The sequence below is a fragment of the Gadus morhua genome, chromosome 18 (assembly GCF_902167405.1).
Source record: "Gadus morhua chromosome 18, gadMor3.0, whole genome shotgun sequence".
In the NCBI taxonomy this organism is placed as follows: Eukaryota; Metazoa; Chordata; class Actinopteri; order Gadiformes; family Gadidae; genus Gadus; species Gadus morhua.
Genome location: NC_044065.1, coordinates 16720588 through 16743402, shown reverse-complemented (window position 1 = coordinate 16743402; position 22815 = coordinate 16720588). Strand labels below are relative to the sequence as shown.

Sequence of the window (22815 nt, the reverse complement as noted above, 5' to 3'; positions counted from 1 at the left end):
CTGTGCACTTTTAATTACATTATTTGCGCGCTGCTTTAAAGAAAAGTTGTTATCCACGCCGTTGTGTTACTTTAATGCAATCCCTGTGTTTCATTGTTGCATTTCAAGGCGGAAAGACGGCCTCCGCCTCGATCAGAAACTTTCAGAGACAAAACGAGAGAAAGTTTAGAGGAGGGTGAGTTGCTGTTTTATTGAATAGTCGTGACTGTTTTCCACTCACGTTATACGCCTTGTGTGCGCGTACAAGCATACATGTTATGTAATTGCACGGTTTCGGAAAATGCACAAGTAGTTTTTAACGCACTTATAAAACTTTCTTCTCTCTCTCTCTCTCCCCGCCATGTTAGCTGCGAAAAGGCAAGATGGAGGTCTGTTCAAGACCCCACCGTACCCGGGCTACCCATTTATAATGATCCCCGATCTCACGAGCACGTATCTGCCCAATGGATCACTTTCCCCAACAGCACGCACAGTAAGTTCGCTTATTTATTCCCTATATGTGCCAACACCGGAACACACACACACACACACACACACACACACACACATACGCACCCAAAACACTGACAGGCAAAATAATGCCACCTAGAAATAGGGCTGGGAAAATACAGACCCAAGTTTCACAACTTTAGGACTGTACAATGGCATGCTTGCCCGCTGCACAGAGCTCTGGCGTCGACTCTGTCAGAAACAGGGGTGCGTGCTCTCTCCGTGGTGTATCTAAACAGGTTTTTACACCTCACTTGTTTATATGTGTGTAATGCATAACTTTGTTTATATTGACAGTTGTGGTCGTTATAAATATATTAAGTAAAAAAATTAAGGAAATTATAGAAAAAGAAGAGAAAAAAAATGTTTACAATATTTGATAAATTATAAGGCAAGGTGTGCTGTTTTCAAGGCAATCCATACCGTTCAGTAAAGGCCTTTTCGAAAATCCCACGGAATGCTTATTTTGTTACACAGAAATGTACACGCATTCAAACGCTAAATCAGCGGTCTGATCATAAAGGAATCCAAAGCAAGGTGCCCAAACGTAACGGACATGCAAATGAGCGCGTGTGCGTCATTTGCATATGTCAGATGTTTATTATTGCAACGTTCTGCCATAAAATTGTTGCGGTTTTTTTATGAGATTAAATGACCGACATTTTTATTTTCAATCGAAATCTTGCAATGCGTTGTAAATTATTTGCTAAAATACATCATTTATATAATATAATATGTATTGTACATATAACACAGTAGGGAGCCCCCCACAGAGCTGGTCTTGAATAAGAAAGCCATTGCCTTTTAAAGCACATCCTTGTGTAAACCATCAATTTATAAATTAATTTGTGGCATTTATTTAGACCCAATCTGCCCCTCTGTAATTATGCACACTTACCCATTTGCCCCACACCTCCCCTGTCCCACTGGGCTCTGCCGATGGTTAAGTGGAATACATTTCTAAATAGTGCTGTTTTTTTTCTCCCTTCCCTCCTGTTTTTAAATGGTTGCAATTACAAGTCTCTGCTTTAGGCCCTGTCAACTCATTTTACAAGGTTAAGGCAAAGACCGGGCATTAGTAAGAGCAATCTCTCGCCCTCTCTACCTCCTCCGTTCCTGGGTAGCTGCGCCGTTGTTTACTGCCTGGCTGTGTGGACACCTTGGAGAGAGAAGATAAACCTCTTTTTGAGCCATACGCACTCCCATCGGTTTGAAAGGGCTTGCTTCTGTTTCTTATCGCAATTATATTTAAAACTAGAATATTGATGCTGACAGAAGCTCTAATGTTTACATTTGGCTCACACACACACTCCCACACACACTCCCACACACACACACACACACACACACACACACACACACACACACACACACACACACACACACACACACACACACACACACACACACACACACACACACACCCCCACACACACACACACACACACACACACACACACACACACACACACACACACACACACACACACACACACACACACACACCCACACCCACACACACACACACACACACACTAGATCGTTGTGCTATAATTCATTCTCTCACTGTTCCCTGATGGTCATCCCTGCTGACATGGGAAACTGTTGGAACAAACACTGCCTCACATGTCCAGTTGTTTCAGTGACTTTCGGATTGTGTAATTACGTGTGTCATAGACTTGTATCTGGTAAAGCCCCCATGCTGCCCGTCTTTTAGTCACCAGGTATTCAGCAGGAGAGATGCAGGATACTGTTACCATAGGCCAGGAGTTTTTTTTAATTTCAAATGTTATTTCCTTAATTTCTTGCAATGTTTGTGATATTTGTATCCCTTCGGTATACTTTCTGTCCTATGTCATCATCGGGTTTTATGACTTGAGTATTGTTGCAGTCGAAAGCTCATCTGCTTGTCACGACCACACGTAGAATCGCCCCGCCAAGAAATTGCTCAGCGGTTCTATTTGTGTGTGTGTGTGTGTGTGTGTGTGTGTGTGTGTGTGTGTGTGTGTGTGTGTGTGTGTGTGTCTTTGTTCTGCATTTATAATTATTCACCAAGCGAGGCGAAGGATCAGGACAGAATTACAGTGCAGACGTCCCTTTTGTATCGCACCGATACTTCCCGGCGATCCTACCTTGGTTTTAGAGCTTTATCCATCCTCTTTTTTTTTCCTACCACGGTGTGCCGTCTAGCATACGGCCACGGCCCCCACTGTCTCCGTCACCCTGTGTGTCCATACTCTTCCGCTTTGAAGTCAGTGCCGGCTGTAATATAAATGTATTAAACTTAAAAAGTGGCATAAATAATTCACCTGGACATTGATTAGCTGTCGGCCTGCCTAAGCGGGTCGTAAGAGCCGCTGAATGTGATGGGCGGCATTGTTGGAGCCAAGTCTTTCTTCTTGCTGGGGAAGGCGCTGGACTGCTGCTGGTGTGCCTTAATTATTCCCCTGCGCCGTGTGATTCGATCGGGAGCTTTTATTTATGTGCGGGCGTATTTCTTTTTTTTTGTAAATTGAAAAATATTTTTGTGGTCATTTTACCAAGGTGCTGTTAACTATTTTTATATTGAATCACAAGTCGATTGATCAGCGTCTTAATATTATAATTATGCTGTTATTATTATTATTATTATTATTATTATTATTATTATTATTATTATTTTGACCGAAGTTGACTCCCTGTCTAATGAGCAGCATTCAAATTATTTTTGATTTTCTGTCAAGCACAAGCGGTATAGATCGCTTCTGACACCTCAGCTTTTTCCCAGAGTTTTAGTTATTTCATGACTTGAGGGGGAAAGCGCATTTCACCGCGTGGCACTTAGAATAATTTGTCTGACCTCCGGGAGTCTTAAGCGGTTAGAATTTGTTTTTCCTACCACCTATCTCCAAGGAGGCTGACAATTTAGTATCATTTAGCAATTAGACATGACGCTGGGCCCGGGTTAGTTTCCCCCCCGTCTCCCCATCTCTCCTTTGCCCTCTCTCCCTCCCCTCCTAAGCCCCCCTGCCCTCAGCCGCACACAAAGGCAGGCAGGGGCTCTGGCAGCCGCTTGAATTGGTGAAGTGGCCTGGGCCGGGTCACCCTGGCTCCTCTCTCCCTCTTTCAGTCTAACTCTCCCTATCTCCCCCCCTCCCTCCCCCTGCCGCTCTCTACCGCTGGCTCCTGGTCTTTGTTTAGCGCCGCTGCTAACACAGGGGTGTGTGGGGCAGCAGAGCTGGAGATGAACCCCGATGCTGGGGGCTAACATCGCACCTCAACAGGTCTGTAGGCAGGCAGGCAGGCAGGCAGGGTAGGGAAGGAGAGGCTGAGGAAGGGGAGGGGGAGGTGGAGGAGGGGGCCTGTGCAGGCCAGCTCTCCGCTGCCATAAATCCACCGGGTTTATTTACTGCCTCTCGGACTTATGAATGTTAAGATATTTGATGCCACCCCCCGGCCCCATAATTCCCCTCGGGGGGGGCTGCAGACTTTATCGGCCACGGTTTTGAGTTCCGTCGTACGATTGCGAGGTTGTCGGAAAAAAAGAAAAGGGGAAAAAAAGAATTTGGACCGGTGGTGGGGGTACAAGTAAACTGAATAAAGACGCTTCCGAAACCCGTGACGATTCCATAACAAGGCGGTGGAAAGGCGCTGCGCTGCTGAGACAATAGCATTTCTCTCTCTCTCCCTGCCTTCTTTGTTTGAGGAGTATTGTCACGTCCGCGTTGCTCCCTATTGTGTCGGTTGCTACCTAGCATAACCTCAAATAAAGGCACGTTTAATAGCGGATGAAGAATTCTTCATGGTCAGATTAACGTAATAACCCCCCGGCCCAGCCTCCCTATTTAGCTGGCGAATCCGTCGGTTGGCCCCTGAATACAACGGTCCCTCCAATGTGTGTGTGTCGGGGCAGTGCACGTGGTAATGGATGGAGACAGTATCTCTCGAACATGCCAGCGCGATAAGCATAACAATGGCTCATCATATGGATTACGTGTGTTCTGCCGCTCTCGGTGGACGTGGTTGTGCCAGGAAGGGACAGATAGCCGAGCGTGGATTTAAGGGACAGGCCTCCCCAACACCTTATCACACCGGCTTTACATGCTAATGGACCCTAATTGGTATCCGCAGGGGGTGGGGGGTTGAGGTGGAGGGGGCTTTTTCTGTCCCAGCGTGGCCAAATTTTGTGCGGGCTCTTGCGAAACCTACCCTGAATTTAGTCAGCCCTTTTGTCTTGCAAATCACTTTTGTTTACAAAGTATGGTGGAAGCAGCTCCCCCTGCCCCCACCTCTCTCCCTCCATTTCCACCTCTTCTTCCTGTCTTCCTCTCTGCCCCGCCAACCCCCCCCCCCCCCCACATCCCCCTTTTCCAATGTCTAGGGACAGGAGAAGGGAAAAGGTGCAAGCATTGATTCCCCTCGATAAACAACCATTGCATATGTGCGTGCGTGCGTGAGTGTGTTTGAGAGTCGGAGAGCCAAGTTTGGCACTGTTAAACAAAATTTTAAGCCTGTGAGACATTAGCAGACCCCGGCACATTCTCTCAGCTTAATTAGTCCGAACTGTAATTGTTCATGGTCTGCCAATAGGAGTAATGCTGAAGGAAAGTGGAGGTTCACTAAATCTGCCCTGGGTTTTTGAAAAACAATAAATCACTTGCATATTTGTGCCGTGATGCAGACGGAGGCGAGACCTCTCCCATCTCCACATGAGGTAAATTGTAAAGTCAATGAATCGCAGATGTACGGGATGGAGGGGGTGTGTGTGTGTGTGTGTGGGGGGGGGGGGGGGGGGTGCTGAAAAGACAAGAGCGAGGGAGAGGGGGAGAATCGAGTACAGTAAGGGTTTGTTATTGCCTGGTGAATGAATGGAAAAGATTTGCGCAGTAAATATTTACTGGTTGTGTGTGTGTGTATGTTTTTTCTCCACTTGCACGCAGAATTTAATTGTGTAACACTGATGCAGTTGGCAGGCTTGCCGTTTGAAAGCCTTCGAATGCCCCTCGATCCCTCATTCCGTTTGAAATGCCATGCAGAGCGAGAGAGGGCTAGGGAGAGAGGAATAGGGAGAGAGAGGAATAGGGAGAGAGGGCTAGGGAGAGAGAGGAATAGGGAGAGAGAGGAATAGGGAGAGAGGGCTAGGGAGCGAGCTGGAGAGAGAGGGATAGGGAGAGAAAGCTGGAGAGAGAGGGATAGAGAGAGAAAGCTGGAGAGAGAGGGATAGAGAGAGAAAGCTGGAGACAGAAGGAAAAGCAAAACCGGCGTTGAGCCAGTGTGAGTTGTGTGTTTTTAATTTAGATTTTTACCCAGTATAAAGGGAGTGGTGGTTCCCTGGTGCCACTAGCTCCCTGTCTGGGTTAGGTGGGCCTTCAGTTCAACCTCACCCTGGCTTTCTAACGATTCATTCCATCTCTGACAGTTGGTTTCAATAAAACAATTGCTTTTTTGCAATGCTCATCTTTTCTTGGCTTTTGGATTTAGCTGATGATGTTTGGCCTTCATTTAGTCACAGGAAGGCTCATATTTTATTAAGATAGTTAAAGTTACCTTCTTTCATTTTTACTTTTTTCTTTTGTGTTAATGTCTGTTTGAGGTGTGGGATAGGGTATTTATAAACTGTGGCTAAGAATGGGATTATTCAATGATACATCCTCTTTAATTTGTTGTGTTTGTATGTGTGTGTGTGTGTGTGTGTGTGTGTTTGTGTGTGTGTGTGTGTTTGTGTGTGTGTGTGCGTGTGTGTTTGCTGGCGAGAGAGAGCACAAGAGCTAGAGGCATTAGCTTAGCAGCTGTGCACTGACACACACACACAGTCTTTCTCCTATGCATCTCTATAGACCTCAAAACAAAGATGGTACTGTACATCTGGAATGCAACTTGTGTCATCTGTTAAACGCAGGCTTGCTGCGCTGTCGGGCCATTGGGATTGGGGCCTCCACAAAACATGGAAATCAAATTACCCGTTGTGTGTGGCTCTGCATACGTGTGTCTGCACATGGAGCCACCAGATGTAATTTTTGGAGTTGTGTACGTCGTAACATGGGGAAGCTAAATCTTCAGAGTTTTTCCCTCCTATTTGGACGTGTGTGTATTTTATGCTGTGCTAAATGGGCTAAACATTCAACACAGCGCACAAGTCAGTTGGGATTAACCTGACTGGTTCACAACTAAGTTTAGTAAATCTGTTGAAAAATGATTTTAATTTGGCTAAAGATCACTGACACACTCAAAGGAAAAGTATAAACTGGGGCATTATTTGTTTTAAAAGGATTTGTAAAACAAAATCACTAATCATTCCGATTCACGTCAGCTAATTGTCGCTTGACAAACACACGTGGCGAATGAATGCAAATCTGATCGAGGCCTTGCCTTTTACCACACAGCCAATCTGGTCTCTCTCTCTCTCTCTCGAAAGTACCTCCAAATGAAGTTAGAGTATCGTGATAAGATAAAGCGAGCTCGTCCTGGCTGACTTAACATTTCAGGAGTAATGTTATTGCACAGCATCCAGCTTTAGTGATAAGGCCACGATTCACTGTTGATAACTGTCTTCAAAATGTACAGTTGAAAAAATATATAGTTATCAGCCCCTGGCATCCTGTTTCTACCATACTAACATGTTTTGTGTTTGATTTAAACAGTTTTTTCCGTATTAGCTCTGTTGTGTTGTATCATGACTTATTTCTTTCGACTGAGTGTGCACATTTGTATGCGTCTGCATTGTAGTGGTTCTGGATAGCTTCAATAGCTGAAAGACTTTACTGGTGGATTCAGGAGGGAATGGGTGTTGAGTGAGAGTGCTTGGTGAAAAGCGGGAAATGTGTGTCGGACTCTGCCTGCGTGTGGGTGGGTGGGGAGGAGGAGGTGGTGTGTGTGTATGTATGTGAGTGTGTGTTGGAGGGGGGTTGGGGGTGACACAATGGCAGACTGAATAGAGCGCATAATTGCTATTAATGTTGGAGCAATGGGAGCAACGACAGTTTCTGGTTATATGGCCAAACAATGGCAGTCCAGGCTACACATTTAGCTTCCTGTTAAAGACAACAGCAGGGTCCAAAACTGAGATGAGCCGAAGGGCGGGGGCAACTTTTGTTTTATGCCATGCTTGACTTGACAGGCGTGTGTATGTGTGTGTGAGCGTGTATTTGCCCTTAACAAATGAATCCGTTTTCGCTCTCTTGCCCCCTTGTCTCAATAGTTTTATTAGAACAATTATTTTTTAAAGATTTCTGTTACTGATCTTTAAAAAAATTGATTTTCTTTTTCTTTATTTCAATATCTGCGGACATATTTGTTATAGAGGGCTTCCTAACTATCTTAAAAAAACATTTTCAATCATTTGTAATTATTTACCATTCTATTTCTTAATTGTAACAAAGCTATTATTATTGTCTGCTATCATGGTCACATTCAAAGTAAAAGCCCTCATCAGTCCATTGACTTGATGGTGGAGAGAGGAGACGGTTAGCTTCGGCTCCTGCCAGCTCTGTTTAGATTGCAGAGTGTGTTTATTTGGGGTCAAAGCTCACCAGTGCTGACATGGATTTTGTTGAGAAGGAACCTCCCCTCTCACTTGTCTTCACAACTTAGAAATCTTCCGATAGAAACTCAAGCTCTCTCTCTTTCTGTGTGTGTGTGTGTGTGTGTGTGTGTGTGTGTGTGTGTGTGTGTGTGTGTGTGTGTGTGTGTGTGTGTGTGTGTGTGTATCTTTGTGTGTGTGTGTGTGTGTGTGTGTGTGTGTGTTTGTGTGTGTGTGTGTGTGTGTGTGTGTGTGTGTGTGTGTGTGTGTGTGTGTGTGTGTGTGTGCGTGCATACATATTGAACTACACTATAACCGTAACATAATATTGCTGTGTTTTAGGTGCCTGTTTTTTAACTGGGCTTATATGTTGGTGTTTGCGTGTTAGTGTTGTCACGGTTACCAGGGTGACAGTGTTGGATATGCCACCAGAGGGATTTCATGTCCACTTTCCCCAGAATGAGAATATGTACCATTATTTGAGTACGTTTATTAAAATTCAGGTCGGGCTGACCCCGTTGGTAGTTTTGCATATGGATATTATAATTAATATTTAATGCATTATATTTTCATTGCACAGCTGTGCAAGACAACATAACAAAATTATGATTCCCTTCCCTGATATTAAAACTATACAAGAGCAGTACTCAAAGTGCATCCGGTGTATATATTAGCACTATTCAAATACTTCGGTAGCATTTTGACACCTGACGTCGAGTATGAGACTTCAAACCAACTGGCTATAATAATAACATTTATTTAATGTTCAAGGGTCCTTCCCAGGATTTGTTTTCCATGGTGGCACTCCCACTTGTTAGTTGGAGCAATATAAATTTGAGGTTGCGATTAGCTTGGGTTATTGGTTTTAACAAAGAAGGATTACAATTTTTTTTTAACTTATTTTTAATTGTTTAAACGACAGCAGAAGACCTTTGTTAGTTTGACAACTAATAACGGGTTGGTAATTTAATAATCATGAATAGCACCGGTAGCAATCTTTTTTACATTTCTGATGATATCCGATGTTCAAACTTTATTTTTACCCTCCTACTATGGAAGCCGTTTGTACTGTGGATCTTCTTTTATTCAATTTGAATATTCATTCAGAAAACCTACAAATTATAGAAAGCTTGAAATTTTGTTTTCGGCCCAAGATTGAGATGAGATTGTCCACTACTTGCAGGGTGCGGATAGAGGGTTTAATAACGAGAATGTCTGGCCAAAATCGAGGAAGCCTGGGCCCCCCCCCCCAAAAAAAAAGAAGCTTATTTTAGGCTTCTCCTTATCAATACATTGGCCAAATTTAATTGATCAGCTAAATCACATAAAATGCATAGTCTCTTAAACCTTTAAATTATCTACACTGTTGCAACACTAGTGCGCGTGTGTGTGGATATACACGTTAACATTTGTGTATTTATCTGGTTGTTTGTAGTACGTTGGTGTAGTGTGTGTGCGTGTGTGTGTGTGTGTAGTACGTGCCTGCCTTGGGCGGTAATGATCACGTTGCAATAGATAATGACTGATTTTGCGTGCACAGTACACCTGTGGAAACCCTGATGTGTCAGAATAATCAAGTAGGCTCCATTGTGAACCCCCCGTCTGTGCCAGTGTCTTGCTACACTTCCTATACTAAGTAAATAATTGTACACTTCTGCATAGAGATTACACAATGTGGCCAGAGATGTCTACCATCCCAGAATATCAGCTTGCATCTTAACTGTTGTTCATGAAAATAATGATCTTAAAACAAAATAGTGTGTCTATTAGTAGGTCATTACCAGTATTTTAGGTATTTGAGGAGGTATCTATTAGCAGGTGTTTAGCAGTATTGGAGGAAGAATCTATAAGCAGGTGTTCAGCAGTATTGGAGCAGGTTTCTATCGGCAGGGGTTTACCGGTAACAGTATTGGAGCAGGTATCTATATAGTCTATTAATTGGAGATTCCTTTTTCCTTAATTTGTTCCATACAATAAGACTTACATATGGTATGTTTAATACAGACTTAAAGCAGAATGAAGTGGATAAAGTATTGGGAAAGACACTTGGGATAGTACCACGTGTGAATCTATCCCAAACCCTAAGCCAGTTACTACAAAATGCCCCACAGTAATGATTTTTGCATTGTTTTTGTTCATAACTCTCCATTATGTCTTTGGGTCTTTCTTTGTTTTGGAAAAGCTGTTCACTCACATGTTAGTGTTCAACACATAATTAAGGAGTGAAAGGTGAGGAAATATAGTATTTGTATACTTTTTTAATCTCCTTATTAAACTTAATTGTAACAGTGTGTGTGTGTGTGTGGGAGGATTCTAGAATCATAAGAGTGTGGAAAGGTGAAGGGGCCCGCGGAGCCCGGCTACAATTAAATTCATCTACTAATCTGCGGATTATCGTAGGATTTGGAACAAAATGTTGGCAGGCTTACAGTATTTATAAAAACAAAATGTGCAAGGCTAATAAAATGTAAGCCCGGACACTGTAGAATGCCATGAGACCTCGCTCTCTAACAGCTATCCCCCCACCCCCCAGTTAGAACATCTGTTTTGCTCCGCCATGAGTCATCTAACATCCCAGAGAGCTTCAGTTGCAAAGTTACATTAAGCTAACATTAACGTCATGTTTGTTTTGCATGTTGGTTTGTTTTTGATCCTAATAGCATGCAAAAATATTTGTACACTGTCTCAGATAGTATGAGAGGCAGAAGCAAAAAATGGCCAGGGAATTTCTATTAGGTTTAAAAATGGCGTCAAGCCTAAATGTTCTTTCTCTTGCCCACTACCTCCACTGTCTAGTCCCTCACTCCAGTGCAGTGTGTGGTCTGGTTGTCGGCAGAATTCAGGGTCAGTTCCAAAAGTGTAGAGCTTGATCAACGGGCACTAAGTGAATTGTGACATACCTCGTTCCACAAGAGGTCAAAGTGAACTTAGCGTTTTTGTTTGGACAACCGTCCCGACAGTTAGACCATGCAACCCAATGGGAACGGCTTTAGAAGATACTGCCACCAGAACAGCCATACATGGTGCCGGCAGAAGTCCTTAAGCTAGCAAGATTTCTGGGAGTTAGTTGATGGTTCAATCCTCACTCTACCTTCTTGTTCAGGTGTTATTGAGGTGTCCTTGATCAAGATGAATAACTCTTAACTTCCACTGACCTGGCTGTCATTGACATTGGTGTGTGGATGTGAGACATACAGAACAACATCATTCTGAATGGCTACAGTGGCTAGCAAAGTGCTATATAAACGCTGGCGGGCTATATAATTATCTAGCACAGCCCAACAGACAGCCATGCAGACAGAGGGAACTTGGCGCGGCTAAGCTGGAACATAGTTCAAGTGTGTCATCCGGTAACTACTGTTGATTTGAAACGTTGACCTGCAGTCCACCATTGTTGGTGGCGGTGATGATTTCACTGGAGGAAGTAATACTCAACTTCCTGAATAATAAAATAACAAATGTCAACGGTTCTTTTTTGAGGACATCTCTGCTGGATGTCACCAGAGATGATTATGTCAAATTGAAGCCATTGCTCAACGGCTTCAATTTAGTTTACAGTACATTCCGTACACCCGGGCACCTTTTTCATGAAGGTAACTCTGTTGTACTCTAGTGGGCTTCATTACCCAGTGTACAGGCTTATATCAGCCTAATGGCAGGCTGGATGTGTCTGAATGTGTCATTATGGGTTGAGAGTTCACAGTTGTAAAATAAGAAAAGACCTGTTGGAAGGGCCAGACGTGTGTGTGTGTGTGTGTGTGTGTGTGTGTGTATTTGTATGTGTGTGTGTGTTTGTATGTGTGTGTGTGTGTGGATATAATAGGCGTTTACAGAGAGCGCTGGCGTCTCAGCGAGCCGGGGGTGTCCTGTGGTGTTGATGGCCATGGCGCCCTTTAGAACCTGCAGGCCTATTATCTCTTATCGGCCTCCTCTATCTTTATTGGTCGTCCCACTCCGAGATAAATGTCCAGGTCTGTCGGAACAGGTGGCGCCAAGCTGGCAGGAGTCCGGGAGCCTATCTCAATCCAAAAGTAACCTTTCCCGGTTTGCTTGTAATGTCGAGTTGCTTTAATTGTTTCGAGGGCTGGAGTCAGTTTGTTCAGCCATTTTCAAGTTCATAATTATGTTGGTCTATGTCTTGTGTTCAAAGTTGATATTATTCTGATTTCCGTGTTTTTAGGTATTGGATATTAAATATATTCAACTTGATTATTTTTGTCAGTTGGAGCATTAGTCTTTCATTGTAAAAGTAACTTATGTAGGTAGTAGGTCTGCCCTTATATGCCTCTAAGCTGTTGTGGCCCACATTAGTTGTGTGTGTTTATTTCTTCTTATAAGAAACATTGTGGACCATCAGCATTCATGCAGTTATTATGACCACACAAGGAGAGCCATTCAATTAAAATGTCTAACCTCCACCCCCAACAGTTAAACGTGATCAGAAAATCCAATAATTTAAGTGCGAAAAAACCTTAGCTGGGATATGCCACACACAATAAGATTAAGTTTCATTCAATACTATTGATCATTTATATCAATACATTGTCTAGATATAAGGATTTATCGGTCTGTGGGGCAGAATAAAAGGGGTTGAAAAGTATCAGTGCTACCATCCAGATCTCTGGGCAGGCAGACTGGAGATGCTACGAGCAAAGGGACAGCTGGCAGGGCCCGGGCAGAGGAATTCACTGTGCTGTTTGAACAGGGGCTTGTCTCACAGCAAACCTGCAGGAACGCGGTGGGTGGAGGTGGGTGGAGGTGGGGGGGGAGGCGGGGGGAGGGGGAGGAAGTCCCTGCGTGTTTACATAGCTGAATTGTCCTCTGGGCCCTCGAGTGTCTAATGCACTACTGTTCAAACATTCACTAGTGACGAGATGACCCCTCCCCACACCACCACCTTCCCCGAACCCTCCCTGCACTCCCGCCCAGTACCCTGACTCTGCCTCCTTTGTGTTGGCATGTGTGTATTGTGTGTGTCCTTTGGGTCTGTTTGAGTGGATGTGTTTATTAACTGGGTGATGCTGGTGACATTTTTGTTGGAGGCCTTCCTGGTTACATTGTCTTTGCTAGATCAGCCAAGATAATCCTTTTTCAAAAAAACATTTTGACCAAATGTTCTCGACTATAGAAATGGCTGCCTTTTTAAGTCGCATTGTGACAATTGACCAAAAACGATCCGAAAATCCAAGACCATCTCCTGTGACAATATGTTTCAAACATATCGGGATATCTGTCTTTTGGCTTCAATGCGGTGTCGGCCACCCACAGGCTCCGTCTCCCATCCTGCTACAGAATCATTGTGTTAAACCCCCGGATCAGCGATGATTGATACTTAACCATCACATGGCTCATTTAAGTACCATAAGGGAGGACATGCTTTGAGAGAGGAAGCGCCTATATAGAGACACATGGATTGCCTGTAAGTGTATCCCACCAAACGTATCCCAGCCACCGAGGAGTCTGACATTGATGTACGGCGAAGTCGTCAAGCTAATTGTTGTTTGAATTACCTGTTATGATCTGGTGACAAATCTCCCGCACTCTCGCAGGCCGAGCAGAAAATGGAACCGGCGGGTTGGCGGTGGTGCCAGCGAGTGTGTAAACCTTGCTTCAACAAGATGGATAAATGCAATTATTGGGCGGACCTGGGGAGGTGAAAATCCATTTAAAGCCTGTAAAGCTAAGCAGGGGCCGTGGTTAATTCATTTGGCCAATTTACGGGTGATGTACGAGTGTCAGGGTGCATTAGTCAGGCTGTGGGGAGCTGGGTGCCTGAGAGGGCCAGTACGGGGGCGGGGGGGGGGATGTAAAGATTCCCTCCAGTACCGGCGGACTCTCCTTGCCTGGGACCTCTATGTTCTGCCCTCGCCCCGGCTGTCGCCCATTAGGGTGGACAATACAAATGAAGGCAGGGCAGGGGGATGACTAAAAGATGCACAGAGTCGGCTGAAGCTGAAATTGCTTTGCAAATGAGGCGGGAAGAGGCGGATGCGGTCGGCTGAGCCGGGGGAGCGAGTTTAGCCAACATCTCCATACCTGGTGCTCAATCAGTCTCTGTCGGCCAGCGCTCTAACCTTGTAGCTGCCAAAGCTGTTTTACTGAAAGGAAAACACATGAAACTTTATACATACAATCTGCACTGCCTTGGGGTTTAGGTTTAGCCCTTATGCTCAATGTGATGTTGGATTAGGACTGATGAAATTCCCCTAAAAAGAAGTTTGAAATTATGACTTTTTTGTATTTATACTTTCACCATTCATTTGAAGGCTTAGTTAACTTGGCCTTTTATAGTCCCTGATGACAGTCAATAATTTACCTCTGTTTTAAATGTGCAGAGACTTGTACAGTAGATTTACTCTCCTGACTCAGAGCTTCTCCGATACTCTGCCTGTAGTTCAGAGCAATTCAAGTCGAGTTTCAATTGAGACGTGCGCCAGGGCGTATTCATCAGCACCAGGCGCCAAACTCACCTGAGTAACCAAACCGCCTCGGAAATTTAATCTAGAAATCTGATCTGGGTTCGTCTCTGCTTGTGGCGTCTTATTGATAGACGTGTTTCTTTGTTTTCTCAAAAAAGAAAAAAATACCAACACATCTCTAGTTCTCAATATGCATTGCGAGTTTCCCGAGTTATAAATGTGTGTCTGCATTCGTGTGTGTGTGTGTGTTTTCTTTCTTAGGGGATGACTGATTGTAGCCGCGGTTTAGCTTTGCTTAGTTTGTGAGACTGCTAGTGTCTCGCTGCAGCAGAACCACTCAACGGTTACACAAGACGAGTGGTATGCAAAAACAGTGGTTGGAGCAGCACAGAGCTCGGCTGCTGGGAGGCTTACGCTCCCAAGCCGGGCCTGAACCAGGGCAGGGCCTGGTGACGGAGAAATAAGAGACGGAGACGAGCTCTTCTCTCACCAGAGGACGGACAGCTTTTAAGTGGTGGGGCTCCCCTTAAGTGCTCCACCATTCGCTTGCCGTGCGTGTGTGTGCGTTTGTGTGTTTGTGTGTGTGTGTGTGTGTGTGTTACAGTAAAATATAAGTGTGTGACCGTGTTAAAATTTGCTTGTGTAGTGTCGGATCAGTTGCGTACTTCCACGAGTGTGTGTGTGTGTGAGTGTGTGTGTGTGGCTGATTCAGTTGTGTTTGTGTGTGTTTGGGGGTGGGGGGGGGGTTAGAGTATGTATGCGCATATACGTGTGTTTTATATGTGTGTGTGTGTCAGGGTGTGTGTGAACACGCGACTATTTGTGAATATGTGTGTGTCTTCTTTGTCCCTGGCACTGGATGGAAATGCTTGTCACCTGACTTCCATGCGGGCGGCCCAGCCCACAGAGCTGCAGCCTGGGGAGCGTGAGTGAATGCTGGGGCTTGTGGAGGACAGGTGCCCCGTCGGCCCACCCGTGCCTGCTGAGCAGCTGCTGAGTTGGGGCTGTTAAACTCACGGTCATGGTGTCGTGGAAGGCATTAGCTCAAATTCCTCTTCCCACTTAGTTTTCGATGGTGCGCTTAGCCGTAGAGACAAGTTAGGAGTTTAGGTCCCACTAGGACTCTACCTAAATGTGTTGAGGGGAGGGGGGGTCGTTCAGTTTTTGTTTAATTTCGTGATAGTTTTATTTCATAACTATAAATACAACTTCTAGCTTATTATGATGCGTCATTGTTCATGCCCGGGCCTGTTAATAGACGCTTAAGGTGCAAGCTCAAGAGAAAATGGTGACATATTGGAGTTGCGTTCACCAATCCCCCATTGTGTCAGGTGGAATGAATACCTTGGTATGTCCCAGTTACCTAAATCCTATAAGAGCAAAGACAGTGGTACTCTGCAGCCTTGTCCTCTTCCCTCCAAGTAAAACTATAGTGCAACTGGACAGAAGAACAGGAAACCTTGTGTCCTCTGTGGGCAATCAAACACAAGTGATGTTCAGGGCCATATTTTTTCCCTTCCCAAATCCTTCCTGAGGTTTTCCAGGAGATGTTGCTAGTACACTCCTCTCTTGCAGTTTGGATCATTTCAAGGATTGCATTCCCAAGGCCCTAATTGTAAAAATGTACAAGTCGCCACCATCTCTCTCCCCCCACTCCCCCTCTCCCGAGTCCTTTCCTCACCCTCCTGGGATAACAACTGTTGGCTGCTGTCTATAGGCCAGTGGAATTCCTTATACCCCCCCCCCCCCCCCCCCCCGCTCCAGAGTTTTCTATACGCTCCTATGGATCGTTTTACAGCAGTTTGAGTCCGAGGTGGCGGGTAGACGTGGCGCTCAACATGACTGTTGCTGTTTAGCGGCGTGGCTGCCGCTGTTGTTCAGGTCGACGGGAGGACACATGCTGTTCATGGCATGGCTATATAGAGACAGACGTGGTCATAAAATGATTCAGCGCCGCCAACTCCCAGCCATGTCGTGTTTCTGCGCGCCGAGCCAACACGCAAGACGAGCGAAATAAAGAGACATTGAGTTCAGTGAGTCATTTACTGTTCATTGTATACCGGGTTTCTTCTTTTTTTTTATTGCAGACGGTAAATGTTTACTTGACGTCAGTAAATGATAGGCGGTTAATGACATACTTTTGCCATTCCTCTCTGAGGCATCCGATCATAAGTTATTGCACGTGACACCTACTTGTCCAACCAGTTAACAGAGTGATCTGAAAAAAAGAGTTTACCCAGCAACGAATAATCCCCCTTCCCACGATCAACTGTAGGACTGGTAGTCAGATTGCACCCTTTATCTTCTCCAGGACCCAAAGTCCAAGTTCAGTTATTTGGGAAGATGTGTTATCTGCCATTCCCCCCCTGCCGAGGTATAAGGCTTTCAAATTTAAACGATTGACCATGTTTAATTTATTATTCATCGCCGATCCTCCGTGTTCAAAAAGATCAATGTGTCTAATTAAGTCTCATCAAGATGGAGGGTGGTGTCGAGTTATGTGTGGTCAGTGTTTGACTGGATGAGCGCACAATCTCAACAGAGTCCTGTTTCTGGGCTCGGGGACTTGTGGTTTGGTTGGGGCCTCCCGGTCAGAGATGGGAGTTGGAGTGGTGACCGTTATGACACACTGTGTGAGTCGACCTCCAATTGTTCCCAGAGGCCAATCAGCGGAAGAGGCAGAGGAATGCTAGAGGTGGGAAAACATCCTCAGTTCAGAAAGTCTTCATCCGGGTACTTTTAGATAGAAAAAACGAAAACGGCATGTATGCCTTTGGGAGGCTAGGAAGAAACCAGAAAAGCCACTCGTCCTTTCTCTTGCTCGCTTCTTATTCTATGAGACAAACACTGGTCTTACATGCACCCCTTGTTGTCTGCTTCCCCTCTGCTAGGCTGCTGGGCGCTTCCTGACGCTTTCCCATACCCCAAACAGTTAAAGCTTCTGGGAGTTTTTGGGATGTGTTTTTTGTGTTGCGAAATCACTGTGGTTTTATTGGCCCCATATGCACAGCATGCATACATGTACTTGGTACATTTTTGGAAAAACACCACAAACCAAAATGTGTGGTTCAATCATTTTTAGCCAAAACGTTTATAGAATAATTGGCATTAAAACGCTCAGGAAACCATTGGCGACCGTTGACTGATGGGATCAACATTGGCCTTGCTTTTGCAATCTGTTAGTATTGGGTGTATACATTTTGTTACCTATTATTATTTTATTGAAACAAATATAACTGTTATACTGTCACTCACAGTAAGGTGTCTAAACTGTCCTCTGGCCTTAAGTCATCAGCGAGATGAGGTGTGGGGGTGTTGAATTTTTCTCACATTTCCATAATAATCGCAGATGCTTGGCAACAGTCTAATATGTGACCCTAAACAACCCCCCCCCCCCCCCCCCGCCTCCTCAGAGCACCAGATCCCAGGTTTAGTTTGTTTGTGTTCTTGTAATTTGGCAACTGACATGGGTAATGTTTTAGTTTGGTATAAAGTAATCGGGAGAGGCCATCTGCCCGGTGAGATTAGCGTTTTCTGCATAATTAAACGTGTGACCTCCGTGGTTGCTGAGCAGCCGCCATCCAAGGGGCCTGAGCAGCCTATTTAAGGCCAGGGGGCGTGTCTCTGTGTGGGCGAAGGCGTGTCTTCAAAACCAAGGATAGAGCTGGGCAAACAGGAGCAAGAGATGAAATATCCTCTGTAGAGAGGTTTCTTTTTATTATAAATATATCACAAACACACACACACACACACACACACACACACACACACACACACACACACACACACACACACACACACACACACACACACACACACACACACACACACACACACACACACACACACACACACACCGGAATCAGCCAATGTCAAAGCCTGTGTCTCAAAGCGTCACTCAATTGGGGTGCGGCAGGCCGGGTGCTTGTGATCCCTGTGTGCATGCAGTGTAACGGGGGGCGACGAGTGAAGCTGGCACCAAGGTGTGTGCATGACTTATGTTCTTGGGTAAGAGTTTGTGTGCGTCTGTCTGTGAATGTGCTTACATTGTGTTGTGTGTGTGTGTGTGTGTGTCTCTATATATCTCAATGTGTGTGTTTGTGAATGTGCCTGCACATTTGTTTGTGTGTGCTTGCCTCTGAGGTAGCATACGTTTACTTTGTGTGTTTGCATATGTCTGTCTTTCTGTGTGTGTTTCTGTGTGTATGTGTGTGTGTGTGTGTGTGTGTGTGTGTGTGTGTGTGTGTGTGTGTGTGTGTGTGTGTGTGTGTGTGTGTGTGTGTGTGTGTGTGTGTGTGTGTGTGTGTGTATGTGGGCTCTGCTAGGTAGTTTCTGTTGGACCTGGTCCAAGGTCTGCTTCTCCTCATCTCTCCTCCAAGGCCTCAAAATTAGATTTCACACCAGATCTGGTGTGTAGTAGTAGGACATTAAAGAACCCCAGATAAGCTTGCTAATGAGGGCGTCTGTGTGTGTGTTTGCGTGTGTGTGTTTGCGTGTGTGTGTGTGTGTGTGTGTGTGTGTGTGTGTGTGTGTGTGTGTGTGTGTGTGTGTGTGTGTGTGTGTGTGTGTGTGTTGATGTATACATGTGTGGGTGTATGTTAGTGTTGGTTTGTGCATATACATGTGCACCTGTGTGTAAACAATGTGTTCTTGTGTGACTGAGCAAGTGTGTGTGTGCATGCGAGTATTTGTGTGTTTTTGTTTTACCAAGTGTATGTGCTTCAGTATTGTGTGTGTGTGTGTGTGTGTGTGTGTGTGTGTGTGTGTGTGTGTGTGTGTGTGTGTGTGTGTGTGTGTGTGTGTGCCTGTGGTGTAAACACTTCTGAATACTGTGTATCCTGCCCCCACTGTGGCGTCACTCTCCCAGTTTAGACGAGGGGGAGCGTACTAACAAACGCACCGTGATTACACAGAGGGCACGCCGGCATCTCCAAACACAGGACACACCACTGGAAACACACACCAGCACGGCCTGCGCGGCCTGGGGGCCGTGTCTTGCGACACTTCTGCCCACCAGAACGCTACCAGGAGGCAGCAGCGGGGTGGAGAAAGTCAAATAAAAGCATTCTGGGTCTGCTAAACGAAAATAACCATTTTAATTACTATGGTTACGCTGCGGTTGAGCCGCACCGCTGCTGGCAGGGCCAGGGCGAGGTGGCAGCGGACACAGGGGACGGGCTTCAGGTCTGGGCCGGACTCCAGGGAAATGATAGGGTGGTGTGGAGGAGACTGTGGTGGTGGTGGTGGTTGTGGTAGACATGGGGTAGGCCCTTGTCTCTCCGCCTTCTCAGCTCCCTCTTATCCCAGCGGCCGTCCAAGGCCCTGCTGCAATGGGGGACTGGGTCAACGTGCTGATTACTGGGAGTTTATGTTGGTCTAGGTCACGGATGAGCCTGTGAATGTTGCAATCACAGCAGCGGTTCATTGCGTTTTTAACTATTGGAATTGAATTTGATTACTTAATTTGATTTAGACTCAAATGTAAGATTATCAAATGAAAAAAAAAAGGAATGAAAGGGCAACATTGTAGTCATACGACCAATCTCACTCATCTTCACTTGAAAGATGTGTATCACAGTAAGACTAGTTTTTGTACTGGATACAAACACTGCTAAACTGAACAAGGGAGCTTTTATTTTGCTGGAACTCCTCCTGGATCCGTTCATTTCCCTGAAGAAATCACGGAGTTAGCCCTGTGTGTTGGCGACCTTGTTTAGCTTCAAGCTGTGGGTTTCAAAGTTATTGTGCTTCGCGCCATCACTGTTTTCACAGTCGGCCATGGCTACACAGGCCTGTAGACTGACACAGCCGGGGAAAACAAAACAAAAACAAAAGTATTAATTTAACTCTTAACATATGCTACTTCAGGACTATACCTCAGCCCCCCTTCTTTCTCCTGCCTGTTTCTTCTTAGTTATTTAATCATACTCTTTGCTACTGTTATTTATTTATTTACTATTTGACCTCAAGCTACCTGGAGAGTTCCTCACTCCTTCCCTCACTCTTTCTCTCTCTCTCTCTCTCTCTCTCTCTCTCTCTCTCTCTCTCTCTCTCTCTCGCTCTCTCAGCATGCGTTCTGATTACCTCTCCAAACTGGCAATAAGTTGATTGCTTTACAGGGATGATGTAAGCCCCTGCCCTAGGGTACATCAGGTTGGCTTTCTGCTGCTTTATCTCTTAAAGCCTAAATTAACAGCTGGTTTGGTCTGACTTCTCCTGGATCTGACTACAGGATTAGGCCCTGTTCTCATGTGAGTCAAGCCGGTTTGATTTATTGCGGGTCTATCAAGCAAGATCAATGGCTGCTCCGTTTGAAAGTAAATCCTTAATCGCTCTTTTGCACTTACGTGTCATCATTGTGAATTTCGTTCTCGTTCCCCCTCGTTCTCTCTTTTTCTTTTCGTTTTTCTCCCTTTCTTGCCCACTCATTCTTATTCTTTCCCTTTTTTCTATCCCCCTCTCCCTCATTCTCATTCTCTCCTCCTCCTCCTCTCCTCCCGCCCTTCATCCCTCCATCCCTCCATCCCTCCATCCCTCCATCCCACCCCAAGGAGAGCAGCTCTGTAGGGGTATAGCGAGTAGCCCCTGTCAATGGTATCACAGCGAATCACCGCATGGATTTTTTTCCTTCTTCTCCCCTCCCTTTTCCGCCCTCATTAGCCATCCATCGGAGCAAGGCAGGGCCCGCGAGCCCAGCTTTCACAGGCTCTAGGTCTGATCACCATCACCCCCATCACCCACCAAGCACCACCACCACCATAACCTCGAAACGAGCCTCGCTCGCTCGCTTGTTTTGTCTCTCAGATCGCCTGCTCCTCCACAAGCCGTGACTGACTTGTCACTCAGCCCCCCCCGCGTCCACTTAAGCGTGGACGCCATTTTGTCAAGAGCTATTTTAACGTCTAGATCCTATAGCGCCTTGACAGCGGCGTCTGCATCGCTGAGCGCGGGCCGCTCGTCGATGGTGTACATACAGGATATGGTAATGAGGGGCGCCACGAGCACTGCCGACAGCTTTTTTTTGTTTTATTTTTACACGCTTTAGGCGTTTTCTAAAATATGAATAAAGTGTATTTTGTGACAGTTGTCATAAAGGGGGTTGAAATGAGGGGCGAGACGGATTGGAATTTGATTTGCTGTAACTGTAACCGATATTTGCGGCTTGCAGCGTTGGGCGGTTGTTTTCTTTTAGGGCGCTTTCTGGGAGGGGTTGGTTTCATATCTCATCCTCTTCATCTCTTTCTCTTCCCCCTTTTCTTGTTCTTCTCTCATTCTTTCTGGCTTGGATTTCCGATACTTTTCTCAACTTTCCAGACATTTCAACGACGAGCCCTCATTAATTTCTGACCCTGCTCACCTCCTACTTCATTTCCCCCCCGCTTCTAAAACAACCAAGTGCCTCTCTAAATTAGCCTCTTTTCTTGTACAACCCCGCTCCCCCCCTCCGCAATCCTTCAAGTACTACTTAGTACTTTCCTTGCCCCCGCATTGTTTCCTCAGAGTTGCCCTAAAGTTTTCTGTGCTAATTGATTTAGTTTTGTGTTCTCATTGGTCCAGTGTGTGTACGGAGGGAAAGGGCCCTGGTGCCAATCAATGTAAAGCTCAGGTGTGTTTACTTCCTGGTTGGCAGCCAGACTTCCAGACCGGCTTGGGTGTGGGAGGGGCCGTGTAGGGGATAGGCGGTGGGATAGAGGGCGGGAGGGGAGGGGGGGGTGAGGATCCAAATCGACGGAATACGTGGGAAGGAAGGGCTTGCTGTCAGCCAGCTGGACCCCTTAATCCTATAGCCTTGGGGAGTGTGTGTGTGTGTGTGTGTGTGTGTGTGTGTGTGTGTGTGTGTGTGTGTGTGTGTGTGTGTGTGTGTGTGTGTGTGTGTGTGTGTGTGTGTGTGTGTGTGTGTGTGTAATGTATGTTTGTGTGTGTGTGTGTGTGTGTGTGTGTGTGTGTGTGTGTGTGTGTGTGTGTGTGTGTGTTTGTGGGTGTGTGTTTCTTTATACGTCTGTTTGTCTCTAGTAGAGGTTTGTCAATTTTAGCACACCTTCTCCAGACCAGCTGTGCTCACTGTGTGTGTGTGTGTGTGTGTTGTGTTTGAGTGTGTTGTTTGTGAGAGACACACATAACCAGGACTTTGTGTGTCTGTGTGTTTACCTAGTCCTCTCTTTAACAACACACTGTATATTTATTTCAAGCCGACACAGTCTCCCCCAACCTCCCCCCCCCCCCCCCCCTTGATGTTTTAGGACGATCGGGATGGGGGAGGGAGGTAACAAACATCCCCTCCTCCCACATCCCCACTCCCTTCCTCATGGAATCAAACGCTTCATCCAAATATCTTACCTCATGCACACCGTCAGCACTTTCTGTGGCGCGTGTGGACAGTCGTGCACTCGGATGCACACAAATGCATTG

General features: G+C 45.6%; 1 protein-coding gene across 23 annotated transcripts in view; it reads left to right on the top strand.

Annotated features, from left to right (window-relative positions):
* Positions 1-22815, top strand: part of tcf7l2 (transcription factor 7 like 2) — a 101757-nt gene that overhangs the window by 751 nt on the left and 78191 nt on the right. For all 23 annotated transcript variants that reach the window (XM_030339989.1, XM_030339990.1, XM_030339986.1 and 20 more), the window contains exons 2-3: positions 109-175; positions 348-472. In XM_030339989.1, coding sequence (XP_030195849.1) covers positions 109-175; positions 348-472 — 192 coding nt within the window. The remainder of the gene's footprint in view (positions 1-108; positions 176-347; positions 473-22815) is intronic.